We start from the raw sequence: 23,888 nt of genomic DNA, 5'->3' as shown, positions 1-23,888 counted from the left end.
TATATAAATATATATATTTTTTTACTTCCACTAACCACAGCCCGGGGGAGGGGTTGCAATTTTTTACTCCCAGCCAGGACAGGGACATTGCTTTCTACTCCTACTGACAATAGTCTACTTCCCAAACAGTTTGACAGAGAAGGAGAAGGGAAGCAGCTGCATGGAACTGTACAGGGACAGATGCACGGCCCTGAATGCAGTCTGTCTGTGTCCAGATCCATGCATTCATCCCTATACAGATATCAACACTGGGATGTGTGTGAAGATCCATGCAGCCGTAGCCTGTCATTGATTTTTAGCAGGCTGCAGGAAACACCTGTGCCTCCCTGGGTAAATTAATATGGATCCCTGCATGGATGGACAGCTCAAGTAAACAAGCTTTTGCAAAGAATCCATTATAATCTCTTCTTTCTGAACATAAAGTAAGACCTCATCCACTAGATTATATAATTACAAGTCCTCTCGTTACCTCTTTTGCTGCTTCTTTGCACTTCTGAATTGAGATTTCATCTGGTTCTCCTTGGTACTCAGGTACTGGAAAGTAAAATAAATGCTTCATGTGACATACAGATATGTCACTATTATTTCTACATACTATATAAGGCTACATTCACATTTGAGCGTCTGCGTCTTTCGTCACTTGTGTTTGTTTTGAGAACTTGTACATGCGTATTTAATGCGTTTTCAAGAAGCTCGAGCACTTTTGTTTTAGCCAATGGAAAGCTCATTACTAGAAGGAGGAGACAGCTGTAAGGCTCAAAAAATGCGCATTACGCTAATTTTTCAGGGTCCAAAGCATGTGATCATTCCCCAAAGACGCTCCTTTTTCTCAGCATTGAGTGACAGCACATCGCTCAGATGTGAATGGGCACAATAGACTAACAAGGAAATCTGAGTGTTAGGCACTGAAGTGCTTCTGGAAATGCGCTTCAAATCACCAATGTGAATGGGGGCTGAAGGTACTTACAATCAATCTTTTTTGCCACTAATTTACATGGAAACTTGTCTCCGAGGATCTGGACAACCTGTGTATAATATAAATAAAAAAAAAGAACAATTGAGCTATTATATAGTTGTTCAAATACAAAGAAAACGCAGAGTACCAAAATACATATAGGAAGTTTAGAGAAGAACTTGGGGCTAGGTCAGGAAGTAAGGGTTAGTTCACACCAGAAACTGCATCACAACTGCGTGCGTCTGCGCAGTTGCATTGCGATCCGTTTTGATGCGTTTTTGATCCCTGCATGATGCCACAATCAATTCTGGTTTTTTATGTATGCAGTCTGTTGCGTTTTAGTGTGCTTTGATGCGTTTAGTGCAGTTAGATGCAGGTAAAATAGGACAAGCAGTTCTTTTTCTGACTGCAGTTGAATGGACTGCAATGGTGTGAAATAGGCACAAGAAAGCCCATAGGAAAGAATTGGGATGCATTTTAACTGCAGCAGTTGAAATAAACGGACTGCATCACAACTGCATATGGTGTGAACTGGCCCTAACAGTACATTTGCCACAACATTTAAACATATAATTAATTTTGATGGCTTTTTTGGTTTCCTTTTTTTTTTATCTCCGGGGATCCTAGCATCTAGACACCAACAAGCAGTTAACCCTTTGCAGTGCGAGGGTAGTCCCACTGCAAGGGTTAATTAAATGTTTCCCCGGAGTTATTCTTTAACAAATATGTGACTATAACTACAGGTGAAACTCGAATAATTAGAATATCGTGCAAAAGTAATTGCAGTAATTGCTGCAAAAGGGGCCCAAACCAAGTACTGAGTACATATGCATGCTTGTACTTTTCAGAGGTCCGATATTGTTCTATGTACAATCCTTGTTTTATTGATTGCATGTAATAATCTACTATTTTGACGTTGTGGATTTGGGGTTTTTGGGGTTTTCATGAGCTGTAAGCCATAATCATCACAATGATGACAAATCACGGCTTGAACTATCTTGCTTTGCATGTAATGAGTCTATCTCATATATTAGTTTCACCTTTTAAGTTGCATTAGTGAAATAAATGAACTTTGCACGATATTCTAATTATTCGAGTTTCACCTGTATATAAGCACAACCTTTATATCAAGGCAGCCATCCCCTGCATATACTGTCTATGTGGCACATATACTGGGGGTTGGGACAACAAAGTCATTTTGACAATTTTGTTCCAATGCCAGCACAATGAATTGGAACCTGTGAGCATATATGGGAGCATCCACTGATGATTTGGCTTTTTAAAATGTCCATGCTCTGTGCACCTTGATCCTGGGCCTTACACTCTAGCGAGTCAAGCATGCAGCACAGACATTCAGGTTTCACTGGTGGCATGCATGTTCTTAGTCATTTACTAGGTAGTAAAGCCAGGATCAGGATGACAGCCACAAAGCTTGTACCCAGTCATCAGTGGCAGCTCATATACTACAGGCTTCTTCTAATATAACCTTCACAAGTCTCCTCTGAGAGCCACCAGACACTTTGAAGGTGCTGGTAACACCACTTCTAACAGCAAGAGAACGGGATTACAAAATTAGAAGCCAACTTTTTTTCTTTTGCATTTTTAAATCAATTTGCCTGCCGTGATATTTTATATTTTACCCAAAAATTGGGCATTATAGTCTGTTTCTGTTCACTAAATTTCATTTTAGTGTATTTTATCCTAAAAATACTGGTTTGATAAACATTTGCGCAAATACCGTGTGACCTAACAAATTGCAACTAGCATTTCTCTATTCTACAGGGTCTCTGCTTTCAGAAAATATATCACTGATTGGGAGATTGAAGCTGTTTTCTAGCCAAAAATTCAATTTGATCATGTGTGTGGAAATAGTAAGAAATTGCTCCACACAGCAAGTAGTTGTGGTAAACATAACTCCTCCCCCCCCCCCTTATAGAAAAGGAAAGCTAGTAAAGTGCATAAGCAGAAGCTATCAAATATTTTGTTTTAAGTTATACTGTTTTAATGGGAACATGTAACAAATATAAAGTATGTGTTATCTCAATCTGGCTGCAGAAGTGGAAATACACTTGAAGCCACTGGATCAGTATGACAGCCAGGGTAGTAGCATGTTCAGAAGTGGACAGAGATCAAGCACTGTACCTCTTCCAGCTTCTTGGCATTCCCGGTCACAAACACTATGCTTCTAGCAGCCATCTCCTGTACCTGTGTATGTGTGATGACAGGATCTGAACTTGAAGCATGCAACCGGCTCCAGCTCCTTCCCACCCCCTGGCCAATAGGAGCTCTGTACAGCCCATCCTACCAATTACAATCCAGGAGGAAGACACTATGACCCGGAAGTACTTGTCTCCCTGCTAGAACACATGCTGCCACTGTTTCCGTACACCAGAATCACCAGTGACTGAACTATAATGTTTGCGCGGATATTGTTACTGTCCGTCCGCCTGTCACTTACAGCCAGGTTCACTGGAAATGTGAAAACTATGAACTACCACAAGGTGTCGCTGTAGCCCACAATAACACACGAGAGCGCTACGCTATACATCTTGTTACTATCGATTCCTAAGGACCAATGTCTAGCGCTGTCCGATTTTATTCCCCGCCCCCTAGCCAATGCAAAAGTTTTCCTGGGAAACATTTGGCCAATCAGGAACCTGATACTGATGACCCGGAAGCATTGACTGTGTGCGGTTCCATGTGACAGATACATGGTTTGAAGGAGGGGGTGATGGTGGGAAGATGGATCTGTTACCAAAGAGCAGCAAGGAGTTCTCTTCCAGCGAGTACTGGGAGCAGTTCTTCAGGCGGAGGGGGGAGCAGGCCTTTGAGTGGTATGGAGGGTACTTGGAGCTGTGTGGATTGCTGCACAAATATATTAAACCCAAAGACAAGGTGGGCGCCATAGACTGTAGTGTTCATTCTTTCCTTAGGCTGGCTTTCTTGTATAGTCTCTGCATTGGGACGGTTTTGTTGCAGCAGTATGGAAGTCTGTGGACCAATTTACACAGCTGTGTCTGAAAGAGTAATGTTGTGCAGCCTTCAAAAATAAAGAATAGGACCAGGCTGCGGGGACCATAAATGTAATTATTTAGGCATTTTATAGGCAATGTTGCCATCATACTGCAGTTCAAAACTAGAGCAGACATAATCTGGAGCAGATTTGCACTGCAGCCAATCAGCTTCTCTCTCATTTTCAAATCTTACCTGGGCAAACTGAAGAGAGAAGCTGATTGGTTGCCATGGGCAACTGCTCCAGATTCTGTTTGCTCCAGCTTTGATAAATTCCCCCCAGTGTGTTTACAGTGTATTTCTCAGCAAAGCATTATTGGACAAATTCTTGTCCACTAGCTGTGCTTAATACTTGTGAGTTACAGACCTGGTGTAAACATGTAGTAAATGACTGTCCAAAGGGTGTTGGAGAATTCCTTATCTCTATACTTCTTCCAGGCCAGTGACCTCAAAATGTATAAAAACAAAAGTTTAATTGACCCATGACCCTGATCATTGAATTGCTTGCTTTAGTTGGGCCATGTAGGAGTTAACTAGAGAGCTTTGCTAAGTGTCAGAAGAACTCATTAGAAGAAGATAGTAAGAGGTCTTGATCTGTGCCAGGTTTTATATAACTGGTTTGTACATTTTGCTTCTTTCAGGTATTGGTGGTGGGCTGTGGCAACTCAGAGTTAAGTGAAAGGCTCTACGATGCCGGATGCCAGAATCTGACCAATATTGATGTGAGTGAGGTAGCTATTCGTCAGATGAACGAGCGCAATGCCAAACGACGGCCTATGATGACGTACCAGTTGATGGATGCCACAGAGACTACATTTCCCGAGTCCCATTTTCAGGCCGTGTTGGATAAGGGGACATTAGATGCCATACTCCCTAATACAGAAGAAAGAACTCTGGAAACTGCTACTAAATTGCTGGTTGAAATTGGTCGTGTTTTGCAGTGCGGTGGACGATATATGTGTGTATCCCTGGCCCAAGGCCATGTGTTGGACAAACTAGTAAATCAGTTCTCCCAAGGTGGATGGATGGTTCGAGTTCATCAAGTATCGGAGGGCAGTAGCAATGAGTCTGGCAGTCAGTTTCCTCTACCAGTGTTTTTTTTTGTCATGACCAAAGTGCGTCAGATGCCAGGCTTTCCACAGGTCTTGGAAATGATGTCTGATAAGGAGGGTGCCAAACCACTGCGTTGTTCAAGCCCTGATGAACTTTTGGAAGCAGTGAAAGAACGGCAGCATTACTCGCTGATCCGAAACCGCCTGAACCAAAATCAGAATTCTCAGGAAGTGTCATTAGACTTGTGTGATGGAGAGTCTGGTAGAACTCGGTATACCTTTTATGTGCTAGATAGTCCTACAGTACGGTCATCTCATGCCAATCAGTTTGCTATATTCATAGGTACTTTTTTCTATATAATTGTTAAAGGCACTGTTTTCTATTTTTATATGCAGTTTACTGGCTGTGATATTTTTAAGTCAAAGTCAGGATACCCCAGGAAACCCATCTCCAGAATACTGTTAACTTTACCCCGCTGGGCAATGTATATATTTGATTGATCTGGATTCATTTTAGAATAAATGCTTGAGAGTTTAACACTACTTTAACCAGTTGACATCCGCTGTGTTAAACCCCCTTCACATCCAGGCCATTTTTCATGTATTCAGCGCTGCGGTACTTTCACTGACATTTATTCCGTCATGCAACGCTGTACTGAAATGAATTTTATACCCTTTTGTGAGGACAGATAGAGCTTTCTTTTGGTGGTATTTATTCACCACTGGGGTTTTTATTTTTTTTACTATATTAAGGAAAAATTACCGAAATTTTATTAAAAATCGCGAACGAGCACATATAGGCGATCGGCGGGCTATGGACCCGCTGATCGCCTATATGTGAAACACCCGGTAACGGGTGTGTTTAACGGTCGGGTCTTTTCTGCCCGTGCGTGCCCGCTAGGGGGCGCGCGCGAGCAGAAAAAAAATGCAACATTGCAACCCGCAAATGCAGCAGTGCCGTCCGTCTGTTTTTTTACTACGGGCGGACGGCAAGAGGTTAAGCACTTGTGGACCGGCACTTTAAAGTTGAACTCCAGGTAATTAAACTGTTTATATATACTTACATTGGTTCAGCTAGGCCCAATGTGTGTATACATATTTCATACCTGGTAGAGCTACAGGGATCCAGTACAACACTGTAGTAGTGAGCTACTATGCTGCTTTACAGCGATCTTCTGGGTCCTGGTACTACACTGTGCTCAGCAACTTCATCTCTGCTGTGAAAATATAGGAGGTCGCTGCTTGGAACAGTGGCCATTCACAGAAAGCCATGTATTTCTACCAATGTATACTAGGTGTTCTCTGATTGAATGAGGGGCAGTAACGACTTAAAACTAGAACCAGAAACTCTTGCATGTCAAGAAACCACTGCTTTGTGACATGTGACATTGCCAAAGCAAGGCTAGATGTAAAATCAAATAAGGACAATAAAGCTGTACATCCACCCCTCCTTCCCATGGAGAATAATAAAATCATGCAACAAGGAAGAAGATAATTTACACTGTAAAGCATCTTTTCATATTTTTTGTTACTGAAGTTACATTTGAGCTCCTTTTTTCCAGTCCCCCAGGGACGAGAAACGGAATGGCTGTTTGGTTCTGAACCTGGACGGAGACAATTGGCAGGGAGTATTGGGTTCCGGCGTCTGATAATCGTGGCCTTGCACAGGGATCAGCACTTTGAAAGCATGGAAGCTATTCAGACAGAGCTGTCTGCTAAAGTTCTAGAACTAGCTCCATCAGGATTGGCAGATAACCAGCAGGTACAATTGTGTGTTGCCACCACTATGTAGCCCATTGAATTTAAGTTCTTAAATCATTTCCAGGAAGCGCATTCTGAGCGAAATAAGGAGGCTGCTATATAGTAGCTATGTTCTGAAAAAGATGTTTGCTGAGCTTTCATTGTAATCCTTAGGTGAATACACATGCAGGAATTGGCCTTCACTACTATAGGATGTCAGAGAAAAATGAACGGTTGCATATTTAATAGAGAACACATTTGATGTATTTTACATTTGGGGTGATTTAATTGGAGTTTCAAAGTTCAAATATACAATTCCACTGTACTGTCTTTGTTGCCGGCTCCTCACCTCACATCTGTATATTAGGAACAGGTACAGAGTCTGTGAATGACTTCTTATGGATCAAGATCATAGATCTATAATAGCGAGTCTGATGGCCTAACTCGACACCAGTGGATAAGGTTTGGTGCTAAGCCTTCCTAGTGCAAGAGCACTATGGCAGCTCAGAGAATGCAGACAAAGGGTCATGTCAACTGCTCATGCCCTACATTTATCTTGCTTTTTTCTGATTGACTATTTAATCCCCATTTGAAGTCTTCACATTGCACATTGTTAAAGTCGATAATTCTTTCCAGATCCCATTTCTATCAGCTGGCGGAGACATTGGAACTCGAACAGTGAAGTTTCGTGGACGGAGTGAACTGAGTGGGGAATTCGTTGTTGAGGATGCACGAGGGGATGGAACCAGTTACTTCAGGCGTCTTATATTCCTCAGTAACCAAAATGTGGTGCAGTCCGAGGCCAGACTACTGCCGAGTTCGACCCACAGAGGTAAGGGACACGATGCTTGTTTTGTTTTTTGGATCATGTGAGATTAAAATGTTTGTTTCACTTTCACAAAAATTGTCTTTTTATCATTTTCTACTTTGTATTCCCTGCTTTCTAACATATTTGTACTTTTCTACCCCAAATTGGTAACAGTCTTCTCACTGGAAGAGCAATTTCTTATAACATCGCCAAAGGCTTTTTCTGCACTTGGCACTCCTAGGCTAGACCCTACAGAGCGGGTATGGTAAAGGTGTGGCAGCAATAGAGCACTTTTTCTTTTTTTTTCATTAGTATTAACTTTTTGATATTTCTTCTTATCTTGTCACTTTTCAACCTCGGAGAGTAGTTTCTGCAACAGAACTTCCAAGTAGAATGATGGAGCTGCTAAGAGGAGGTATCACACAAATCTCTGTAGGGTTCACCCTAAAATCTCTGCAGGGTGTTTATTGGTGCCCTGCATAGTCCAGTTGCAGCTGCATATTAAGCAAATAGTAAGGCTTCAATAGCACATCGTGGTTCTCATTCTCCTAATAAGTATGTGATGGTGACAAGTAGAGTGAAACTTTTTTGAAAACTCATCATTCACCTGTTACTATGCCAGCATTAGGGATATACCGATACTAGTATCGGTGCCAATGCCGAGTATTTTGGCGAGTACTCGTACTTGCCCAAATGCTCCGATGCCTAGCCCGATACTTCCTGTATCACTTGTGACGAGAGAACATGGAGCCAGCTTCCCGACCAATCAGGAAGCCGGGTGCCGCGTCATTACACGGCGCCCGCCTTCCTGATTGGCCAGAAAGCCGACTCCATGTTTTCTCGTCACATAGTGACGAGAAGCATGGGGACGGCTTCCCTTCAAATCGGGAAGGCGGGTTGCAAGTCTTTACATGCCTCACGGCTATCAGGAAGCCAGGGTATCGGTATTTGGTATCAACGAGTACCGGGAAAAAAAAATTACGGTACTCGATACCGATAAATTGTGCCGGGGTCCGCCCAGCTGCACGAGTGACAGCTGGCTCTGCCTATCTAAAGGCAGAGCCAGCTGTCCCCTCCCCCGTCCGTTCCGCCAGTCAGCGCTGGCGGAGGGGGGAATCCAGCCCCTCCCCTGTCACGGCAGAGAGCCGTAACAGGATCGAGAGGTGAGCGAACGCCGGTAAGTGCTCACCTCCCGATCTACTGAGCCGACCTGTGACAGTTTCATTGTCACAGGTTGGCTAGAACTATGAGGTGAGTGAAAAGCACTCACCTCATAGTTCTCCTTTTTAAATTCAATTTTCATAAATGACAGGAAGTATTAGAGTGTAGAACTAATGCTACAAATCATATTTGCCCATTTAGTGCTTTAAGAGAAATGAATCAGAATCAAAATATTTGTATAGGTTGACTATACTGTGGGCTTGTAAGGTCATATAGTATTTCATGCCAGCATCTTGCCCCGTATACTTGCACATACGTTTTTAACATTTTCTTTCTGATAGGTCAGAAAAAGAAGAAAAAAGACAAGAAGAAGCAGCAGCAGCCAGCAGACAAAGAAGAGTCTCCGTCATCACTTATTATTGACAAAAGCTACTTGAGCTGTGAACATCATAAAATAATGATCTCAGGACTGGCACTCCTCCACAATCCAGGAGTACTTCCAGGTATTCCTTTTACATTTGTTTTTGAATGACACAGGTACATTTCCATTTAGCAAGCCCTCAACAAGTCTGTTCGTATACAGTTCGATAAATGGAAATATTTCACATCAATGCAGTCTAGGGGTAAGGTGTTTCAGCATGTAAGGCTCTAAATCATAGTGGCAGATATTGCAGTAAAACCATGAACCTCACCCTGTCAGGGGCCCTTCCTCTTTTTAATGTCAATGTAGAACTGGATTTTTTCATGCATAACAGGCAAGTACTAATAAAAACAACATACGTCTTTTTTACTGTAACACGTGTATAGAGCTAGGGTTGAGAGCCTTGTGTGGTCCGAAATGTGTCAGATCTGGACTACATGTATGTGACACCTTTGCTAATTAAGGAATTGCATATAGATAGATGTGTTGCCAGCTTGGTCACATTCACACTAAGAGGCATGTATGCTTTTTTTTTTTTTTTTCCTTGTGGCGCCATATTTAGAAGTCTCAGAAATGCTGCACGGGTTGAGCGGGTTTTTGCTGTTTAGACTTCCAGCATGCTGATGTTTCATTTTATTGGCTTTCTGTGTTGGTATATATTGTTTCTCAGACTATAAAAAATATTATGCCCTGTACTGTAAACTAAGAATGAAAATAAAAACTTTTGAAACACGGCTAGATTTCTACTATGCATGATCGCACACAAAACTGATTTTATGTATATTTAAGTCTTTGTTTTCTTTATACAGATCACCACATATCTGTATTGGTGGTAGGACTGGGAGGAGGCAGCTTATCCCTTTTTATTCATGACTATTTCTTGGGTTCACGGGTCGAGGCCATTGAAATTGACCCTTCTGTACTGGATGTGGCTAGCAGTTGGTTTGGCTTCAGTCAAGATGAGCGCATGAAGGTTCATTTAGCTGATGGATTGGTTTACATCAATGGCCTGGCAGGGAAAGGTAAGTTGATATCCCTCCTTGTTTAATTTTCTATGTATATTTAGAGAGCAAATTTGTTATCGAGGCTTAAAAAACAATCAAATGTTTCCTTTCTTTGCAACTCTGCTTTTCCTCCATAGTTTATTAAGTATTAAATGAATGATTTTATAAAAACTGATATACAAGCAGTAATGGCTTTCTTGTGTAAAATGCGTGAAAGAACCTTTATTTTTTTACCATAGGAACAGAATTGTTTCTTGATGTAACAAGGGGCAGCTAGAAATTTGTTCAGCAGTAGGGTTGTTTTCCTTTAACCCTTGGGCTGCCAAGAATGTGTTACATGCCATAGTTGTATCCTAGGCTGCCAATGACATGTATTATGTAATGCCAATCAAATGGTTAAAACAGGCTCACAGCTGCAAAGGTCTTTCTGTTCATTGTAGAAATGATCCGGCTGCAAGAATAATACTTATTTTCAGGGCCTTATTTTAGTATGGTCCTAAATTGATGTAATAAGTACTTACAGTATTGCATGTCTTTAGATTTTCACTGTTTCACAAAAAATGCACCGATACCAAGTACCGTACTCGATACAGGTACAGATACTTTTCGAGCTCCAAGACTAAACTAGAGAAAAAGTTAGGAGGCAGCTTTCATTTGTAAGGAGCACACGGAGTTCCTAGAAATTGTACATCTCTGTTTTAATGTATGATGCGCCGATACCATTTTTGCAAGTACTGATACTTGCCAAAGTACTCACAGATACAAGTACTGATACATTATTGTTTGTCACGTGACAGTTTTTCTAAAGCAATACAGACTAATGATTTCAGGACAGTGGTGGAGAGCCACAGCCAGGTCTGACAGGCTTACTAGCATTTCATGGTCTGACCATAAACAAATGGATCAGGTAAATGTTCTTTGATGCCTATAGACAAATCACAGAAAGTTAAACATTAGATTACGACCAAAACAAAAATTATGTATGATTCCTCAAAGCCCCTTTATGTGATTAGGTCTAAAACTTCTCAACACGTGCTGTATTTTTAAGATGAATTGTCAACTTTCATCACAATCTGTAACAAAGCTGATCTCTAGGTTTATGTACTTTCTTCACAGAAAAAGCCGTTTATGATGTGGTAATGTTTGATGTGGACAGTAAAGACACATGTGTCGGCATGAGCTGTCCACCACCTGCTTTTGTGGAGAAAAACTTTCTTCAAAATGTGCACAAAATCCTAAAGAATAATGGTGAGGAGAACAATAATATATTTATGTGTGTTTTGTGTGTTCACATTTTTGGAGACTGAGAATAAAAAGGTTTTTCTGGTGGGGAAAAAGAAAGATTTCTTCATTGATTTAGAGATGTTTGCATTTAAAAAAATGTAAACTTTTAATGATTGTGCTTGCACGGTAATTGTTACATGGGCCAATTATTGCAAGCAGTGATGGGATAGGTTGCATTGCTCTGACAAATCAATAGCTGACACATGTACCGTGTTTCCTTGAAAATAATACACTGTCTTATATTTTTTTTTGCCCCCAAAATCACACTAGGTCTTATTTTCAGGGATCTTCTTTCTTTCTTTCTTTCTTTCTTCTCCCCAAAGTTATTCATGTACAACAATCCAAAGTTATCTGGTATCACTCCGCCTGTCACAGTAACTGGCGCTATAGAGGAAGTATCTGCTAATGCGGCTCTGCCCCCTCCGCCGCCACAGCCTTGCTTTCTACAGCGCTGGCATGCTTTGCCATCAGGGACAGTGGTACAAGCAGTGCAGCAGTGGGGACATCAGACAGTGGACAGTGCGGTAAAGTATGGTACCATTTACTGGTGCACATTACAGTACCATTACATTAAGCAGTGCCTTCAGGGGGACAGCATTTGGTGAAGTATGGTACTGGAGTACTCATTGTCACTGCACTGGCCGAAGGGAGTCCCCTGCCATCCCCTTAATACAGTATGCCCCTGCAGGCTGATACCATCTCTCCCAGTTCCCCCTCACATGCTACCACCAAACTAGGTCTTATATTACAGGAATCTTGAATAATAATGCTAGGTCTTACTTTCAAGGTAGGTCTTATTTTCGGGGAAACAGGGTAAAAGAATTACATCCTTTCTTGCTTGTTCAAAGTTATACTGCAGTGAAGCATAACAATGTGACTTTAAATTATGTGCATAGCTTTCCTGTTGAATAACTCTCATTCATCATTCATCTTCATCATCATCACAAGGCTTTACTAAAAATCTCTAACTGTTCTCATTTTCTGAATGGTATTGAATCAGAGCTTTCAAAAATGCAACCTGGTGTTTTTACTTATTCAGAAAATCCAAGAATGTCACCAGCACACCAATGATCAAGTGATCTTTCACTTGATCATTGGTGTGCTGGTGAAATTTTTGGATTTATTGTATACTGCACGGTGCCACCCGTGGTCACTACAAGCACCCACCTGGATTTCACAAGATTACTTAAAAACCGGTAAGAAGTGCAGCGAGTCTCGACTATATTTTACTTATTCAGGTACCCCTTCACTATGTGTCCATTGCAGCCTTACCTACGCACAATGAGGGGACAATTATCAAAACTGGAGCTGGCAGAATTTGGAGCAGTTGTTTATGGCGCTGGTGGAACAGGGAGGGGGAATCCCTGTGTGAGCTTTGACTGACGGTCACCACTCTCTGCAGGGAAAAGCTGCGAGCTAAGCATTCCGCAGTTTGTGATCGCTCAGTTCTCCAGCAATAGAGCCAGTGTGTGGACGCTGCAGTGTCACACCTCAGCTCAAACTATTGGGGAGGGTACATTTTACTTTCCCAATAGTTCTCCTTTTAACTGAACAAACTAAAGAGAGAAGCTCATTGGTTACTCTGGGTAACTGCTCAGATTCTGTCTGCTCCCATTTTTTTTTATACATTTCCCCCCCATTGTATCGTGATACAAGAGGCAGTCCTACCAGAGCCACAATAAAATACTGGATAAATCTGACAGAAAAGGCTCATATAATTCCATAGTATAGGTGATGTAACTGAGCTTTCTGGCATCATTTGAAAGAATAAAGCTTTCCTGGTCAGTTCTACTATCTGAGTGTGCAGTGTACCAGCAGAGTTTACATAACTCTCACCGATGTGCAAACCCTTGGTCTTCACCAGAAGGATGTTATGCTGCTTAGTCATCAGGGCATTTGAGAAAGCCAAGATGTGGACATCTGACTTGTCTGAGGAAACCAAAATCAGTCCAATGCGTAGAGTAGAAAGCTGAAACCCCTTGGAAAAGACACCGGCTGAATGCACTGACCTCTTGTTAAACATAGCCTGTTGCTTAGAACCAGGTTTTCAGCTTGCAGTGTGACTAGGCTGTAGTACCGAGGAATGACCAGCAGATGGTGGAGTTGGCCATGTGGTGGCTAACCTTCCCACACCCAGCAGAAGAGGGAAAGCAACTACTGTATCTGTGAGTGACCCCTCTGCTGGTGTGCAGCTGCTGGCAGATTACCACCACATGTTCAAGCAGAAACTCGCTAGGCTTTCCATGGTCCACATCCTGATAATAATTTATTGGTACCACAACATGATAGCACACCAGGGGAGTGTTCAGATGCCCAGCCCTTGCAAGTGCTGAGTTAGCAAACTGCCACTGAACACAGTGCTGCAAGTCAGCACTCAACACTGCTAACTTAGCAATCACAGCGGACATGAATGTGTATGCAGAGCAGAGTGTGACGGAGGTGGGGACAGAGCATCAGTGGCCATTTTAACTGTGGGCACACCTGGCAGTGCTGGAGAAAAGTGCCTGAACCCTGATGAAGGAAATCAATTCAGTGTGGGAACCTACAATTTAATGTTTTGTTGGAGGAGCACACCAAATATTCCCTGGAAAATGGTATTAATCACAAATATTATCCTCCGCCATTTTGCTTAGCACTGTGCAGCCAAAGCGTTCAGTGCAGCAAACTGAAGTGCTGCAGAACAGCTACTCCGCGCTTGGCTAAGGAACTGAACGCGCCTCAGTCACACCAAACCAACAGACAATGGGGTAATCCCAAAAGGTGTACTTGCACCCACAATATGTTTTCCCTTTCTTTTACATTAGCACAGGTGCAGTGTTTTCTGGATAACAATCACAATTTTCTCATTCCTTTTCCCTGTTGCTTAAAGCTGTTTAAAAAAAATACCTTTTCCACACATTATAGTAAAGTAGGCTATACACTGTGCGAATCAAGAATCGGCTGAAATTTGCACAGTGGGTGCTCCTTTCGCCACCCTTCCACCCGGGATCCCTTAAAGGAGAACTATGAGATGAGTGATTTCCACTCACCTCATAGTTCTAGCCGACCTGTGACAATGAGACTGTCACAGGTAGATCGGGAGGTGAGCGAACACATACCAGGTTCGCTCACCTCTCGATCCTGTCACGGCTCTCTGCTGTGACAGGGGGAGGGGCTGGATTCCCTCTCCCCGCTCCGATCTGCCAGCGCTGACTGGCGGAACGGACAGTGAAGGGGGTGGGTACAGCTGGCTCTGCCTCTAGATAGGCAGAGCCAGCTGTCACTCACGCAGCTGGGCGGATCCCGTCATCTACGTCGGGATCCACTCCGGCTGTGGCATCTCAGTATACTGCGAGCTGTAGCTCCCGGTATACTGAGCTTAGGGTAACGGGAGGAAGCTAGTTTGTTATATTTTCTTCGATCAGCTTGCAGGCTGAACAAAGAAAATATAATTGTGTATACCCAGCTTAAGCTCCATATTGTGGATCATACACAGATTTGTGTTCTGCTAAGTTTGTATACAAAGGGTTTTTCTTGCTTTTACCTGATATAAACACTTTTTCTTGCAGGGATCTTTATTTTGAATCTGGTGTGCCGTGATGCTGTTTTGAAGAGACAGGTGATGAGTGTCATTCATGAGGTTTTCCCTCTGATTTATGCCAAAAAGATTGAGGATGAAGTGAATGAAATCCTTTTTTGTTGCCCCAATACTGAACGGAAAATCAACCCAACAGATCTAATGGAATCAGCTAAACACTTGGAGAAAACATTAAAGAGGCCTGGAGCTCTCTGGGATGAGACCTACATCCTGGCTGACATGTTCAAGTCCATACAAATAGTTTGAAAGCTCAGCAATCTTTTAAGCACAGGAAGAACACTGAACAGGTTTCATGGACGATCTACATCGTCAGAGAAAAGACAACAATGACTAGTATGAGCAACAGTTGAAGAGACATGTAACATATATACCAGGGGCGCCCACAATTTTTCATCTGCTTTTCAAATGACGAGCTCAATGAGATCTACCAACTAAAAAACACCTGCGTTCAGGGGCGTGGCGGTGCATTGAAGTCAATGGCACCGCAGCCACGCCCCCTGCGCGATCGCCCGCACCCAGAACGCAGGCACAGTAGTGTCTGCGCTCCGGTCCAGTGTGAGCTGCAGAAATTCTGCAAGCACTATTTTTTGCAGATCACACTGGACTGGAACGCAGGCTCTAATGTGCTTGCGTTCCGTGTGCGGGCTATCGCACTGTGGGCGCAGTGCCATTGACTTCAATGCACCGCCACACCCGTGAACGCAGGGAGCTGGCTGGCTTGCGTTCCAGGGCGTTCTAGAGGCAGAACACTCTAGAATGCAGACTTTGTGGTGTGACCCGGCCCTCTCTCTTGGCTGTCTCTTCTTTCTCTCTATTCTCGCACTCTCCCCTGTTTCTAGCTACTGTCTCTTCTCTCACTTTCTCTGCAGTCTCTCTTCTCTCTCCTGTCTGTATTTTCTTACCTCCACTACAGCAGCTTCCCAGGTCTCCTCTCGTGCGCCGGCGTCCTGTCCTCCCGCGGTGCTCGTGTGGCCGACGTTGCACACGGGGCGAGGTGTCCCGCCCCTTCCCGGCTGCGGCATCTGACACATTTAGCCGCACTAGCAGCGCGGGAGGGAGCTGATCGCGATCTACCAGTGTTCGCTTTGCGATCGACTGGTAGATCGCGATTGACCTAATGGACACCCCTGATATATAGTGTAGTTTCTGCACCATACTTTTTATACTTTAGTGTTAAAGAAGAACTGAACTCTGGAAGCAGTGGCCAAAAATGGGCAAATGATTAATCACCAATATTGCCTATTATGGTCACCATAGAGCTGATCTTTTCCCCATTACAGACTAGACATGCTTTGTTCTCCACTGTATATTTGTGTGTACATGGCCATCTTGGTAGAGGCAGGGTTTTGCTTCCCCATGTCAGAGTTGCCCGTCTGGTGGGTGGTGGAGATATAATTAAGAAGCAACAGGAGAGGTTCACAAAGCAGTGATCCACAGACTGAATGAAACGCAAACAGGGAGATGCATGCAGTGCAGATTTCTCTCCAGCAAGCAGCACTGGAATGACACCACACAATCTCCTGAGCCTAGCAATCACAGGCAACAATGCCTTGAGATGATATCAAACTGCAGATATACAGATATGAGGCTGTAGGCCCAGGAGTGCCTAGGCACACTCATATGCCAGAAAAAGTTATTGCTATTTTAGGAGGAAGACAAAAGTTACATGCTTAGGCCTCAACTGTGAAATGTAATTGCTGCTAATGTTATTGGCACTTTGTTGTTTCCTGCAGCTTTTCTCTTACTACCAGCCTGGGTCTGATGATGTAATTTTTGCAGGACGCCCATCCCACTTGGCACTCATGGAGTAGGACATGAGTAGAATACTTGTATGAGTTCCAATGCAAGTTGTTCTTCTTTATATAACTAAATAAAGACTAAATATAACTAAAGTTAACAGATAATCCACTGCAATGTTTTACATATGCCTTGTTGCAAATGATCTGTTAAAGTAAATTCAGCTTAAGCCAGTAGCTCCCAACCTGGGGTACATGGCAGGATGTTTAGGGGTACATACAATAAAATTCAGCAATGGTGACCCCAAGAGAGGGACCACTCAGCGATCCAACATTATGGCTTGCTAGGGTGCAGACGGCTTGGCTGCACAGTGTCGTGCGGTTTCAAGTTACAGATGGCCTGGCTTGCTATATCTGAGTACAGTAGCTGTAATGTCAGGAGAGTGCTGGGGAGGAATAGGAGGAGTTGAATACATTGAGAAATGAGTGGAAGAAGCACAGGCTGCAGGTTGCACACACTGGAGAAGAAATGGAGCTCAGCAATACTGCTTCACAGCTGAACAAATGTCAGTATCCTTCTGCCTATTATTTCAAACGAACTTGTGCTAATGGAAATAGTAAATATGTAAAAATAGTAAAAACTAGACTAAAAATTAAAAATAAATAGTATGACCCCGGAACTATAATTGCATAATTCTTAAAACCGAAGGGAAACGGAAAGCTGCTGAACTCAGGCTATATGCCGCCAGAATAATGATGCAATCAAAGGTACAGCGCTAAACACCCTTCAGGAAATTCGATAACGGCAAGGATCAGATTGATACCACCTCAGTGTAAGGCAATCATAAGAAACATGTGTCTAAATATATGTATAAACTAATTGTGATGGCCTGGCTTGCTATATCTGAGTACAGTAGCTGTAATGGCAGGAGAGTGCTGGGGAGGAAGAGGAGGAGTTGAATACATTGAGAAATGAAAGAAAGAAGCAGAGGCTGCAGGTTGCACACACTGGAGAAGAAATGGAGCTCAGCAATACTGCTTCACAGCAGAACAAATGTCAGTATCCTTCTGCCTATTAAATATGGTTCTGTGTAGGGATGTTCAGATACCAAGTACCGTACTCGGTACAAGTACAAGTACAAATACTTTTCCAGGACTAGACTAGAGAAAAATTCACAAGTTAGGAGGCAGCTGTCATTTTTAAGGAGCATACGGAGCTCCTGGGATTTGTGAATCCCTGTTTTAATGCATGATATTTTTAAATAAATATATACAAGTGATGCACCAATACCATTTCTGGACAAGTACTAGTACTGATACTTGTCCAAGTACTCACAGACACAAGTACTGATACATTTTTGTTTATTGTCATGTGACAGTTTTTCTAAAACAATACAGACTAATGATTTCAGGACAGTGGTGGAGCGCCAGAGCCCGGTCCCAGCTGCAACCTCTGCATCTTGGTAGTTCTTGTGAAAATGACAAGTATCGGCACTGGTATCTGGATATCCCTAGTTCTGTGTATAAGCTCTGCCTCCAATCTGCTTGCTACTCCACTCTTTTGTCCTGGGGGAACGGCACAATTTATGAAAATGGGCTGCCAAGGGTTCACTAGTGAAATAAAGGTTGGGAACCTCTGGCTTAGGACCCTGTGTTGACAGACTTTGGTTCACTTCAAGAAGCATGTAAAATGCAGGTCAGAAGGAGGTAACCTGCCGGTCAAATGTACATGTCAGTGAATTCTGAATGAGCTCAGAAGCGTCTCAAGCTGATGTCAAACTGATGCCATCAACACAAGCCCAAAGCCAATTGACACCGTCCTTTTCTGAATCTGTCTCTTTGGTTAGGATATCAGGGGTCAGAGGTCACCAGAACTGCCTTATCAAACGTTCATTCCCAGATCCTGAGAGTGCATTACATATTGGTCTTCGCTGAGAACGTAGACCAATATGGAACTTAGTGATTGGGCAATGTTATGCACTCAGCAGTTGGTAGACCCTATGTGAGGTCAGGAAGCTGAAATGCCAGCAGCTGTCCGAGTGCCATCTCACACATGACAACGTCAGTGACCTAGGTGAGGAAGAAATATAACATTTTCATATACAAGCCTGAAAAACATACTAATGTAAAACTGAATATTATAGTTCTGGAAAAAGCCCAATTGCATCTGGTCCTCTTTAGGTGTTCATGTCCGTATCCCCTTTGGCAGTATTCAGCCCCACTATCTTTGCTGGTGACATTGGGAAGTCCAAAATGTGACAGCTGCCAAATGAACAATAGTGGAAGTGAAAAGGGGAGCAATGTTTTTTTTTTAGTTCCTGTGTCATGTGCCTGAGACAGGAAGTGTGGGAAATCTATGATTGGGGGTCGTAGGCTGCACTAAAAATCTGATCGAGGTTCTTCTAATACTTCCCCACTCTATCCATCATTGCTTCCAAATGTTCCCAAATTGTACTTATACTACAGAAGGATAAAATCCCTGTGCTAAAAGAAATGTATGGTTCGCACAAAACTATGACAGCTCCTTTGGAGATGTTTTTATTACATAGACTATGTGAGTACTTATATTGATATATTTAAACGGTGTATATTGTGTTGAGGCGGACATGTTGTTGTGCAGCATACTTATTAAACTGTGTGTAATAATAAATACTAATACAAAGTATGTATTTTAGATGAGCTCTAGGGCAGTGCCGTCACAAGGGGGGTGCGGCCTGAACCCGGGTGACACTATTGGAGGGGTGACACCAAAATGACCGACAGTCATTTTGGTGTCACCCCCTCTAAAAAGTTGGGCACTTGGTCATGGACTGAGAGCCCGACGGTGTCAGGAGAGAGGAGGGGAACCGGCGGCATACCTCATCCTGCCGGGTGCACGTCCCCTCCTCCCTCTGCCAGCGACCATCACCAAGATGGCCGCCGGCAGGCGTCAATTAGATTATCGTGCATGCGCGGTGACATCACGGCGGGGTGGCCCCTGGTCTCTGCTCTGGGTGACACCCGGTCTCGGGATGCCCCTGCTCTGGAGCCAGAAATGAAATTATCTTTAGTGATTTTCTATTCTGTAAATACTATACATACAGAAGGGAATTTATGAGAACTGGAGCAGCATTGGTGATGGCAACCAATCAGCTTCTCTCTTTCATTTGCAAAGCTTAAATGAACAAACTGAAGAGAGAAGCTGATTGGTTATTATGAGCATCTGCTCCAGTTTTGATAAATTCCCCCCACAGTTTTTAAATATGTTAGATGTATTTAGTAAAAGATTCTTAAATACCCAATTTGCATCCTATAGGCTATCCCTATGGTTCTTCTGGCCAGCTTTTGTTAATTGGAGACAAAAAATAGACCTGACCATTGCCATGCAGGGCAAATTCCCCTCTCCAACAGCACATAGTCCCTTCTTCTTTGCCCTCCCACCTCTCAGTTACCAGCAGGGGAAATCACTCTGTGTAATCTACAGAAGGGTCCCATGATTGGTCCAGTTCTGTTCTATGGAGTGAGGCAAATGCTTCTCTTTACCTGAAATCACAAAGTATTGTCTTTGCCCCCAGCAGCTGAATGGAGCAGCAGCACTTTTCTGCTTTTCTCTGTATATGCACATTTTAGTGAATGTCAGTTCATGAAGCATTTAACACATATTCAGCTAAGGCCTCATTTACACGGAGGGGGCTGGTTGTTGATGCCCCCGGAGCTGTGGGAAGAAGGGTGCAGGGCAGATCATTTAACCCTATGTAGACACATGAGCTGTGCGCTCTCACACGCTGCTTTCCGCAGCTCTGATTGTTGACAGCCAGTGTTGTACGGACGTCCATTCACGATGTATAAAGCAACACACCCCATACTGTTGTTATAACTGCCTGCAATCTTTCTTTATGGTATCTTGTATCACACCTATGGCCTACAGAAATCAGTTCAACAGTAAGCTGCAGGGAGACCATTGCTCATGGTGTGAGAGCAGGAGTCTCTCCAGCAGTCTGACCCATGACCAATAACACTGCAACCAGCAATGCTCGCACTCCCTTCCATCTGCAGTGCTGTCCACCAAAAATGTAATCTGTAGCATCTTACCAGTCCTTTAATGTAGTGGCTGCATCAGTTTTCTTTTTTCAGGCGTTTCTCCTTTTATTTGGAGATTCTGCCAATAACACACTTCCCATCCCATGGTGACAACCCCTTACTGCACTGTATCTATGGAGGAGCAGCGTTGTTACTTTAGGTTGGGCTTCTTATTAGGACTACAAACATCACACCTCTCCTCATCTCCATTATTTAAATGGGGTTGCTTCACAGTTGACAGACTTTCACACACTTTAGACCCCCCAGTCAGATGTGGTGTCTTATACATATGCAGAGCTTTGCACAGTGATTGTTATATTTATATAGAAAAGAATCTGATCTCCAGCCGTCTACAGGAGAGCTGTGTGCGCATGCGTGGTGTGATTCTCTTCCAGCACCAGAGACAGCGGCCAGAGCGGGTCCTGAGAGGAGAGACAAGGAGAGACTTGTATCCGGCGCAGATTATTGCAGCTCTGCTCCTCTATCACAGGGACCCCGGCGACAAGGATAAGAGGCTCCCGATGTCCGACGAAAAACTTCCTCGTGCGATGGGTAACCGGGAGATGCAGGAACTGATCCCGCTGGTGAACCGGCTGCAGGACGCTTTCTGCGCCATCGGGCAGAGCTGCCACCTGGACCTGCCGCAGATCGCTGTGGTGGGCGGGCAGAGCGCGGGGAAGAGCTCAGTGCTGGAGAACTTCGTGGGCAGGTGAGAGGGCGGGGTTATAAGTGCGTGGCGAGGGACAGGAGAGCTTGGTAGGCAGGTGAGAGGGCGCGGCTATAGGTGCGCGGCAAGGAGCAGGAGAGCTTGGTAGACAGGTGAGAGGGCGGGGCTATAGGTGCGCGGTAAGGAGCAGGAGAGCTTCCAAAGCAGGTGAGAAGGCGAGGCTATAGGTGCACGGCGAGGGACAGTAGTGCTTCCAGGACAGGTTAGAGGGCGGGCTTTAGGTACTGGTGAGGGACAGTAGAGCTTCCAGGGCAGGTGAGAGGGCGGGTCTAACTATAGGTGCACGGTGAGGGACAGTAGAGCTTCGAGGGCAGGGCTATACTGTAGGTACATGGTGAGGGACAGTAGAGCTTCCAGGGCAGGTGAGAGGGAAGGGCTATACTGTAGGTACATGGTGAGGGACAGTAGAGCTTCCAGGGCAGGTGAGAGGGTGGAGCTAAAATGGTGTAGGGGTAGGAGGACTTCCTTGGCAGGTGAGAGGGCGAGGTTATGAGGGACATGTGAGCTTTGTGCGTAGGTGAGAGGGCGGGTCTGTAGGTGTGCTATGAGGGACAGGAGAGTTTCATGGGCAGGTGAGAAGACAGGTTATTGGAGCGCCATGAGGGACAGAAGAGGTTTGCAAGGGGGCTATAAGTGCGCAGTGAAGGACAGGATAGCTTCATGGGTAAGTAAAAGGCAAGACTATAGGTGCGCGGTGAGGGACTGGAACGCTTTCTGGGGAGGTGAGAGGGCGGGGCTATAGGTGCGCTGTGAGGGACTGGAGAGCTTTCTAGGGAGGTGAGAGGGCAGGGCTATAGGTGCACAGTGGGAGACAGGAGAGCTTGGTGGGGAGAAGAGAGAACTGTGCTTTAGGTAAGCACCGTTGGGCAGGAGGACTTACTGGGCAGTTGAGAGGACGGGGCTAAAGGGGTGCAGTGAGGGGCAGGAGGACTTTCCTAGGCAGGTGAGTGGGTGAAGCTGTATTGGCATATTGTGTAGCTGAACTCTAACCCTTTGTTGTTCACTGTACATAACTGTGCATTTGTTTCCATGGAGAGCGGGAATGCTGGATGGTGTGGAAAGGTGGGATTTGGAGCTCTTTGTAGCTTGCCTTTTAAAGAGACACTTTGCTCTCTGTCCACCTCTGTTGTTTTCTTTTTTTCAATCCCTCATATATTGTTTGCTGGGTTATCCTCCAACTACATACCCACATGTCCAACCAATCCAGTGTTGTCCTGATCTGATCCAACACCACAAGCTGGGTCCTGCACCGCCATCTTCTCCATTTACATAATCGGGGGGAAGCTGTCTCTTTAGGGTTCTTGCGTGTCTTCTTTAATAAGTTATATGTTCTTGGTTTTTACTATGCCAGTCCACCTTTGTACCAAAAAAAAAAGAACTTCAGGTCCACCTCTGCTGATTGACAGCAGCAGTGGGCGGGTACAATAGCCAGCCTGCTATTGACTATTGATATAGAGGGGACCTGATGGAGAACTGCAGGTCCCCTCTGCTGATTGACAGCAGCAGTGGGTGGGTGCAATAGCTAGTTTGCTATTGGCTATTGCAAATTGAAATAGCCAATAGGAATCTAGCAATGCATTCCTATGCTGTGGTTTTTTTTTTTATTCTGACGCCAGCCAACGGCTCCATGTCAGAATAAAAGAAAAAGCAGTGTTTCTCTCCTGGGCGACCAGGAGCAGGGGGACTCCCGGAGCGCCCGGGAGAGTTAGGCTGTCTGGAGATCAGTGTCCCTGGTTAGCTGGTAACCCTGACAGCCTAAAATAACCGAAAAAAAGAATAGCCATGAGGAGTACCTTTCTGCTAACTTATGGAGAGATCAGGGACGCTGATCTCTCTGCAAGTGGCCGGAGCCAGGCGTAAGATCACGGCTGGCTCCACCCAGCTGTCAGAAGCAGGCGGCCGCTCGGCCAGCTTTCACCTCGGCTCAGGCCACGTTCGGGAGCTGTATGGGCTATAGTGAATAGCCCGTACAGCAGCCCTTCGGTTCTACTGAACCGAAGGGGTCCTGGGACCGAAGCTAGCCGAAGGATCATCCGAAGCTACGGCTAGATCCTTCGGCAGCTTCGTGAATAGACCCCTATTAGTAAGCAGAAGTATACCAAGGGGTATTTCTAAGAACCCTGTTTTTTTTCTCACATTAACCTTGAAGTGGGACTACCCCCGCACTGCAAGGGTTAAGTGTTCATTTTGGTCAAGGGGCGAAAATAAAGAAGTTATACTCACCTGATCCTCGGTCCTGTGGTGGTCAGCATTCACCTCTCTTCCACTCCGCTCTGGCTGTGGTATGTCCTTCGGATTCTCACATTTGATGTACCTACATTAGACATGATGATGTCAGCGGGGCTTAGACCG

General features: G+C 44.3%; 3 protein-coding genes across 4 annotated transcripts in view; 2 read left to right on the top strand and 1 right to left on the bottom strand.

Annotated features, from left to right (window-relative positions):
• Positions 1 to 3,215, bottom strand: part of ITPA (inosine triphosphatase) — a 12,016-nt gene extending 8,801 nt beyond the window's left edge. The window contains exons 1-3 of one of the 2 annotated variants that reach the window (XM_018566836.1): positions 3,098 to 3,215; positions 968 to 1,025; positions 470 to 534 (exon numbers count right to left, since the gene is read on the bottom strand). In XM_018566836.1, coding sequence (XP_018422338.1) covers positions 470 to 534; positions 968 to 1,025; positions 3,098 to 3,151 — 177 coding nt within the window. In that variant the 5' untranslated portion in view covers positions 3,152 to 3,215. The remainder of the gene's footprint in view (positions 1 to 469; positions 535 to 967; positions 1,026 to 3,097) is intronic. The other variant, XM_018566837.1, reaches the window with a different exon arrangement.
• Positions 3,216 to 3,647: 432 nt separating this feature from the next.
• On the top strand, positions 3,648 to 15,361 carry METTL13 (methyltransferase like 13). The gene is made up of 8 exons (XM_018566835.1): positions 3,648 to 3,850; positions 4,609 to 5,362; positions 6,582 to 6,781; positions 7,396 to 7,591; positions 9,070 to 9,231; positions 9,959 to 10,171; positions 11,270 to 11,401; positions 14,986 to 15,361. The coding sequence occupies exons 1-8, from the start codon at positions 3,698 to 3,700 to the stop codon at positions 15,258 to 15,260; spliced, it is 2,085 nt and encodes a 694-aa protein (XP_018422337.1). The 5' UTR covers positions 3,648 to 3,697; the 3' UTR covers positions 15,261 to 15,361.
• A 5,993-nt stretch (positions 15,362 to 21,354) lies between these two features.
• DNM3 (dynamin 3) overlaps positions 21,355 to 23,888 on the top strand; it is a 212,304-nt gene continuing 209,770 nt past the window's right edge. Inside the window, exon 1 of the mRNA XM_018566844.1 lies at positions 21,355 to 21,518. Coding sequence (XP_018422346.1) covers positions 21,358 to 21,518 — 161 coding nt within the window. The 5' untranslated portion in view covers positions 21,355 to 21,357. The remainder of the gene's footprint in view (positions 21,519 to 23,888) is intronic.

Source organism: Nanorana parkeri, unplaced genomic scaffold (assembly GCF_000935625.1).
Source record: "Nanorana parkeri isolate BGI_ZX_2015 unplaced genomic scaffold, ASM93562v1 scaffold982, whole genome shotgun sequence".
Lineage (NCBI taxonomy): Eukaryota > Metazoa > Chordata > Amphibia > Anura > Dicroglossidae > Nanorana > Nanorana parkeri.
The sequence above is the reverse complement of the archived record's forward strand: the minus strand, read 5'-3'. Positions and strand labels throughout refer to the sequence as shown.

Bases quoted from the DNA above. Each gene is read 5' to 3' on its own strand.
- METTL13 (XM_018566835.1), top strand. From the start codon at position 3,698: ATGGATCTGTTACCAAAGAGCAGCAAGGAGTTCTCTTCCAGCGAGTAC. The intron at 5,363-6,581 runs GTACTTTTTTCT...CCTTTTTTCCAG, and splicing joins TCAGTTTGCTATATTCATAG to TCCCCCAGGGACGAGAAACG. The intron at 9,232-9,958 runs GTATTCCTTTTA...TTCTTTATACAG, and splicing joins CAATCCAGGAGTACTTCCAG to ATCACCACATATCTGTATTG.